Here is an 8,649-nt window from a genome sequence, read left to right on the forward strand (position 1 = left end):
TTATATACCAAGGGCACTCAAAAATAATCTTTCGATGAATTGCCTTCAGCAAACATTATTAAACCATAAAGTTTCAAAACAGAACTAGATCTTGTAACATTTTTTATCTTATCATATTTCGCTTAATTGTACCTCCTGAGGTTATAAAGACATATTATGTCTTCAATAAAATACATCTTCGACATGCTGTCATGCTCTCAAGACGTGTCATCAATTCCGCCAAGCTTCTGAGAGGATGTATTCACTTTGTTACAATTGAATTTTCATTCATTAGGAACTAAAAGTGTGAAGAATAATTGATTGTTGAAATGATATTTTATTCGAGTAAGATTTTTGAAAGAGGAGTATATGAGCTATTTGACCTTGAAAGTTGAATACGGTACAATAATAAAACTCAGGCCTACTCATAAACTTCAATAATTATAGGCCTACCTGAGTCCCGAGTGCAAAAATGATTGGAAAGTGGCCCAATAGTCAGCATCTTATCTCATGAGATGTTAACTACTGGGCCAAACACTCTCCAATAGGTTTTGCTCTCAGAAGAGTAAGAATAATCAAATTTAATGTGGATGACGCTGACCTCTTGCGGTCATTTCAAAGCTTTCGGCTCAGTTTTAATACATTATTACAGGAAAATTTTGAATGGGTTTCATCATTCACTCCAGAAACAGTACCTCTTAATCTCTAAAGCCTAGAAGACTTTATTAAGACATTGGAATTCTCAACTACTTCGAACAAAAAATAACAGGTGGAAAGAAATAATCTGGAAGTTTTCAAAATTCAAACTCAATAAGGATTTTTCGAAATTCAATACTCGTTGGGTCTAACACAAAACACCAAATCATCTGAACCTATACTTATATATTTTCCTACTTCCCTGTAGACTCATTTAGGATTTCAGTGAATTCCTTCAACTCTGTCATTGTCGGCTATTTCACCATCTCATCAAATCAGCATAGCTTATATGTTCTACATTATAATGTTATGAACATTGTTTGGAGTTCAAAATTATCTATACAGCAAAAACGATAAAAGCGGAAAATTTAAATCAGTACAAATATAAATCCTCTATAACTCCGTAAAAGAAAATAATTTGTGGCTGAACAACAATGGATATAAATCTCCGCGAGACGATATTGGAATGCAGATTCTATCTTCAAATATCTATAGATTTTATTGATATTCATTAGATTCAGGATGGATAGTGCAATATACTGCATGTGGCTGATACCAAAGATCGATATACGAAATTATGAGAACCCAAGAGAGCATCTCACTTGCAGTTACATTATTCAGTTATAAAAAAATGAGAAAACATTGTAATCCCATTAATCCACTAGTAATAAAAAATAATTTGATGCAGAATATTTAATGACTTTCTGAGTGAGCGTGACCTTGGGTCAATAAAGTGTTATCACCAAACTCACTGACAGAAGCATTCATTATTATTATAGACACCCCGAAGGGTGCGGCTTAATTCATTTATCATGGTGAAAACAACTCAAATTACTAGCCGGTTAGATATGAGTATGAAACCTATGCTATTAAAAATATGGCGCTTGAGAGCTGACACCGATCGCTCGTGAAATTAGTGTGTCAAGTTCGGTTAAATTGTTATCTATGATGGGAGACAAAACAAAATATTGTTTTTCAGTAACGCATCCACTCAAAATCAAAACTGGTCTGGCATTTTTGTTTGGGGAATTGAGAACAAGAAACGATAAAGAGAAGATTCATAATAATTCATCTTACTGTCTTAGCTGTAAAAAGTTATCATTTAAATGCAAAAATGTTTTATTCTTAGGTAGGTTGCTGGGATAAAATCTTCAATAAAATCGTAAAAAATTCAAATGTCCTTCCAATAAACTGAGGCAGAAATATCAACAGTGAAGTTGAGAGTTTATTATTTGAAATCTGACAACTAGTTACCACCATAAAAAATTGTAAGAATAATGACAGCCTTCAATATGTTTTAATGATTTATATTAAACATTTTGTACCATATAGGAAGGCCGAGGAAAAGATGGGTACCGGAACAGGTTATTTACTAGAACTAATCCTTCAAGTGAAGAAGAAGGATTTTGTACCAAAATTTTATTGAAAATTCTATGAAAACTCTCAAATATATCGACTATTCCATTGATTATTTTATGAATGACATCACTAACTCATCGTTTGTAACTGATTACGACCATCGAATATTTCTATTCCAATATCATGATGATAGCTTGTGAATCGTATCTAAAGTTATATTTATCTATAACTGATAAGACAAACTATATAGTCTATCCATAGCACACCCACAATGTTTTCATTACAAGGTATGTCAATGATTATGTCTTGTCCTGGTATCGTTTAAAAATCTTATTGTGCTTTACGACTTAAGGAATTAAGATATAGAGTATAAACAATATAATAAAAAAGTGTATAATATCTATAGAAAATTATGTTTTCGAATTTATGATACTTGGTAGCTTATACCATACGGATCCTTGTTGAAAATGAAGGATCATTTTATGAGTTTGTACTTTCAAGTAGCAGTGCCTATAAGTTACTTCAAAACTAACTCCACCATGAGCTGGCTATATGGTGATATAGCCTATATACCATATACTGGCTACATACGTTAAGCCAGGGGTCCCACAAGGAGAGGTGCGAAGATGGGGTTTGAATAAAAATAAGGCACCATTTTATGAGTTTGCAGGCCTACTTTCCAAGATACCAGTATAATTCTGCAGAACAAACTCTATCATGAGCCATGCTTCAATGACCTTCCAAACTAAAATCCCAATTAAATGCTGTAAATGAACAAATGTAATTTCGAATTTATTTTCATCTGTAAATTTGAGATATTTAGTGGGAATGCGTCATCGGACTTATGGGGGGAGGATAAGCAAAAAGGTAATGAATTAAGAAATAAATTTAGGGTAATGGATAAAAATAAATAAAGGGACAGTAGAAGAGGAGGAGTGGCAAGATAGAGATAGTGGACAAATTCTTGAAGTACGTTATTAACCGCGCTTTAACGTGACACATTTATATGCAAAGATTTCGAAAACACAGTACATGGATTACGGATAATCCAGCATAATCCGGTTTTATCTAGTCATAGTTCTGATCTATTTCTATACAGAAAATGATGGTTTAGCGATTTCCGGTATCAAACATTTAGACGAGACGTAACATTTATTTGTTTGTTCTATTGAGCAGGAAACGAGAGTTATTATATATTTTTTAATGTGTAATATAGTCACGACTGTTTCATAGGAATAATCCAGTCAGTTTGGAATTAATCTTTCAAAATATCTCTACTATACAAACTTCATATCAGTGATTTGATATTATAATCTGATCTTTTAATAGTGAAATGATTCTACACTTTCGTACAATGATATCAAGAACAATGTTAGACCGAAAATTGCCTTGAAATACTTTATACTTGAAAACCTTATCAATGGTCAATCTCCTATTATTACGACAATATATTTGGCTATTCTCAATATGGGTTTTCTGTGTAGACTTGGAAGAAACAATAAATAATGGTAGCCTATAGTAAGAATACACTTTCCTTTTGTACATATGCACTTTCAATCATTATCTATAACATCATGATTCCATTAAAACTAACTGAAAAGGTATGTTGTCAATAGCGCAATCCATAATGAAGAGAAAATACACAGAAACCTCGTTAAGCTATTAATTTTGATGGCTTCTTCCACAGACTGTGTCAATAGCACTTGACAGCTCTGTGATATCAAGAAGTATCAAATTTGGGTTTACTTTGGAATGGAATGGGGACAATCAAACCAATACCTACTATTACTTAAGTAGGTATTGATCAAACTCATTTGAACTTTACTGTGATGGTGTCATGAATATCAAATGCAAAAATCTATTCTAAAAATTCCCACTCTCAAAGATATTAATTATCATTAATGTGATTGGAATTGATGGGGTTGCAATAGCAAATTCAATGAGAGTTAATGAGTACGTAACGTGTATTACGACAAGATTTTGATTTTTTAATGGAGTAGGTTATATCATATGATAAACCGGTACCTACCTAGGAAACCTGTATCTGGTAATCCTATTATATTAAGCGAGCAATTTCTGTATTTATATATCTGGTTATATATGTTTAACGGATCTCGAAAACGGCTCTAACGATTTTCACGAAATTTGGAACATAGTAAGTTTATGATATAAAGATTCTATTGCTCTAGGTCTTATCCTTGGGAAAACTCGCTGAACGACATTAAAAGAATAATTCATCCTTGGCTAAAACAGCTGTGGATAGTAAAAAAGTGAGTATGTGAGAAATCAAAATATCGCATCTCCGAAATTCATAAGATGACATATAGCCAGCTGTGAAGTATAAACACGATAATTTTAGAGAATTGTGTTCTGTTTATCAATAAATAAAAATAACGAGCGAAGCTCGGTGCCCCGCGATATTGTGTTATTAAAACACCAACATATCTGATATATTTATTTTATGGATTGACGGGTACCAAAATATTAGTTGGATTAGATAAACTTAGGTAGTGAAGTACTGTATCGATCGATTCCTGTGAGTTATTAGATCAAATTTGTCAATCCTGGTTCTATTTGTGGACCCTGATCAACTTCTCAGAGAAGGGAAACAAGAGAGCTATACTGAAATGAAAATGAGAAAGTGAATGCGTGATTAGATTAGAGTCTTTTATTTACGTTCTTGATTTGTGAAGTAAAAAATAGATATTACGATTAGATTAGATGAGAGAATTGAGATAGACAGAGAGAGATTGATCAATTGTTTGATTAGCTGCCTTTATTGAAAACCTAGGAGGGCGAAGTTAGGGCGCAGCCGGCCCTCTCTTACACTTAACCCTCCAATACAATTCTAAGTAAACAAAACAATGAACAACAGATATTATAAGATTAAGAGAGAGAGAGAGAAATATAGTACTGAAATATTTATTCGTTATCAAGTTTTTCTATTATTTTGAAATCCTGAAGATTCTAATTCAGGACTCGTATTCATATTAATTTTATAGATACAGAACTATGGTTTCCATTAAGTTTCGAATGACTTGGCAAGTCACCCAAGTGACATTCCATTTCGCAGAGACTTCTCGTTCAAGTGGAAATGATAATATCGTTCCAATATTCAAGTAATCAAGAGTGATTATTGAATCCAGCCCTAATACATTATTATTACACCCCAATACATATCATTTATAGTGTGTTGTATATTTACTCATTGAATTAATGATAGATACCTATCAAGAAATGATTCGATGCATAAAACTTCATTGTTTTAATTGTATCTTATGTTATAGTATTCTAATTTGTATTGTAATTGTTTATTGATGAATAAAATTTGATTTGAATCCTAGAACCTAAAAATATCCATAGTGTAAAGGTGAAATTCGTTTCAGTAATCTTACGGATTCCAGTGAAATACATTGTGAAGATCAAGTCTCAAATGAAGGGGTTTGAATAGGCTTGTATTAATTTGTACTCTAATTTGTATTAATTTGAATTAATGATAGATACCTATCAAGAAATGATTCAATGAATAAAACTTCATTGTTTTAATTGTATCTTATGTTATAGTATTCTAATTTGTATTGTAATTGTTTATTGATGAATAAAATTTTATTTGAATCCTAGATCCTAGAAATATCCATAGTGTAAAGGTGAAATTCGTTTCAGTAATATCACGGATTCAAGTGAAGATCAAGTCTCAAATGAAGGGGTTTGAATAGGCTTGTATTAATTTGTACTCTAATTTGTATTAATTTGAATTAATGATAGATACCTATCAAGAAATGATTCAATGCATAAAACTTCATTGTTTTAATTGTATCTTATGTTATAGTATTCTAATTTGTATTGCAATTGTTTATTGATGAATAAAATTTTATTTGAATCCTAGAACCTAGAAATATCCATAGTGTAAAGGTTAAATTCGTTTCAGTAATATCACGGATTCCAGTGAAATACATTGTGAAGATCAAGTCTTAAATGAAGGGGTTGAATAGGCTACACGTTGTACTCATGATTCCTGCGTAAAGAACATACGCTGGTTCATAAGAATCTCATGGTGGGCTTTTGAGCCCAATCATTCGATTACTGTATGCTTTTGAGCATAATCATCCGATTATCCGAATATTTAGTCATTTATTCGAATAAAATCTAAGCTGGATATGAGTTTAAACGGTGATTTAAATATATTGTTCTCTGTTACTTAATAAGAAGAACTGTTAATTGTACAGGATCTGGATCGACGTAGTATATATGAAATCGAGTTGTTACTCGAAATGTTATCAGGGGACCGGAGATTTTCAGATCTGTAGCCTGTCCTTAGATATTATGTAATAATTCCAGTGGAGGCTAGTGAAGGAGTCTGTTGCTTGTTTTCAAGATGCTTCTGAATAATTCATGGGAGGTCATTGGGAAGGTCCTAACAAGATAGGAGCATTCAGTTAGAAAAAACCTAGCTGTAACGCTCCAGGCAATAAATGCGTTTTTTGTGTTTTTTCGAGACTCACCCCAACTTTTGGCAGTTCTTCCGAGGAACTGGTGCTTCTCTGGGTTCCAAATGCCCTGCTTGATCTTCTCCCATTTGGTTCTGTCGTCCTTTTTCCTGGCGTACTCCCACTCATAGCCGGCCGGGCCGTTATCTGCCGCACCGGACCTGCCTTTCGACATCCTAGCACTAAACTTCTCCAACAGAAATTATCAACTTCAAAACAGAACTGAAACACCGGGCGCACACAACTGAGCAGCGTTCGGATCGGACGCAGAACGCAGACTGGACTTGTGACGCCGCCGGACCGTCGCCAGCGCTACACACCTCTACTCCCCCCTCCCACCTTGCAACTCACACCCCCCGCCCACCGCGCCGTGCGCGATAACGTCGTTCACATACCAAGGCTGAATGGGAAACGATGTTTCAAAAATCAAAAATCACCGGCGATACGCGATCACTGTTGTAGCAGCTGTTCTGCTTCTTTTCCTCGGGATTTTCACATCTCTTCAAACGTATTGAAACCATCCGAAAGGTCAAAAGCATAATGTGGGGAAATCAAATCATTGAGTATTGATTTTATTTCAAACGTTGTTATTGCTTTAGAAAAGGATAAAATCACTTCACTTATATGGGCTACTTTATTCAAACTAATAAAGTATTAATTAATTGGTCGTTAAAATATTTTCAAGTTCAAGTTCTAATTAAAAACTTCACAAACTGGACCTACTGAGATCTTGAAGAATTTAAAATAGGCCTGTAACCATCCTCGCTAATCTAAGGATCTATATGCAAAATTTCTATTTAATTAGTCCAGTAGTTCAGACGTGATAGTCTTTATTCCATTGTCTTATTTATGAAATCTTATTTGATTGTGCTGACATATTATCTGGCTTAATAAAGGGTACTACAAGTTTTTATATTGTTTCTATTAGAAAAAAGGAAACTATAATAAAATGCAATGTTCCATGTTTTATACACTTATATTCCAGGGTACTACAAGTTTTAATAAAGGGTACTACAAGTTTTTATATTGTTTCTATTAGAAAAAGGATACTATAATAAAATACAATGTTCCATGTTTTGTACACTTATAGTCCTGGTAATCAATGCTACGATAAGGATATGGAAGGAAAAGTTTGGAAGACAATTTTTGAACCCGCAGTTCTGTTTAGGGTATTAAGGTGGTAAATATATTAAAAGTCCCCACCACTACCTCCTGAGCTAAGGGGGTGGGGTGGTTCAAAGGCAAGGATGATATAGCAATACACTATTCTTGGTTCAAAGGTACCATTTTTTATTTCTCGCATATAACTCGAAAACTATGCATCTTGAAAACATGACTATTCTGTATAAAATTGTACCTTAAATAATTTTCTACAATACCGTATTGATCCAACAACGTTTTCAATATCTTCTATAATTTCGAGAAAGTCCTTCGTCTTTAGCTTTCCAGTAGGGTAACGTGTAGGCTACCGCTTCACGGCAGTCAACTATAATTTATTCTCCTATCATTTTTATCAAGTTTACAAAGTCTATAATTTTTATCAAGTCAACTACAGTCTAATATTTTTTCTTCTTTCATTTTTAGTCAACTGTTCGACTCTTTCGACTACTTCACCAATAATCAACATTCTCAAAGAAAGAGAGGTCTTTATTAGCTTGGACTAGAGGATCTCGGAACTGTTTTCGATGATTTATTGGTGACAAACGTCTCACTCAGGAATTTTGTATATATAATAGTATATAATATAATTAGTATATTTTGTATATAATAGTCTCACAACACCACAAGTGATGTCCCTGGTATGGTCATGGTATTAATAGTGATAAATTACAATGTCAACAAGTTCTAGATAATTTGTTATTTGTACGATATCTGGAATCGTCAATTTTGTCAAGAGTATGAAGTACATATGGAAATTAATGAGAAATTGCATTTAATTTGGATTTTTGTTTAATAATAAGTATCAAGTACTTTAATTGGAGTGGATGTGAAATTCCTTGCACTTTACCCCCCACCATCCAGTTTCAATCAGAGCATTCTCCATTCTCGCAAATCAGTGTTTATTGACCCTTGAGTCTCTATTTCTGTTTACTCAGGCATTCTGTTTCAACGGCTAAGGAGAACCTGA

General features: G+C 33.4%; 1 protein-coding gene across 1 annotated transcript in view; it reads right to left on the reverse strand.

Annotated features, from left to right (window-relative positions):
- LOC111064103 (sodium/potassium-transporting ATPase subunit beta-2) overlaps positions 1 to 6,815 on the reverse strand; it is a 34,294-nt gene extending 27,479 nt beyond the window's left edge. Inside the window, exon 1 of the mRNA XM_039425411.1 lies at positions 6,537 to 6,815. Coding sequence (XP_039281345.1) covers positions 6,537 to 6,696 — 160 coding nt within the window. The 5' untranslated portion in view covers positions 6,697 to 6,815. The remainder of the gene's footprint in view (positions 1 to 6,536) is intronic.
- Positions 6,816 to 8,649: the final 1,834 nt, after the last annotated feature.

The sequence above is a fragment of the Nilaparvata lugens genome, chromosome 3 (assembly GCF_014356525.2).
Source record: "Nilaparvata lugens isolate BPH chromosome 3, ASM1435652v1, whole genome shotgun sequence".
Taxonomy (NCBI): Eukaryota; Metazoa; Arthropoda; class Insecta; order Hemiptera; family Delphacidae; genus Nilaparvata; species Nilaparvata lugens.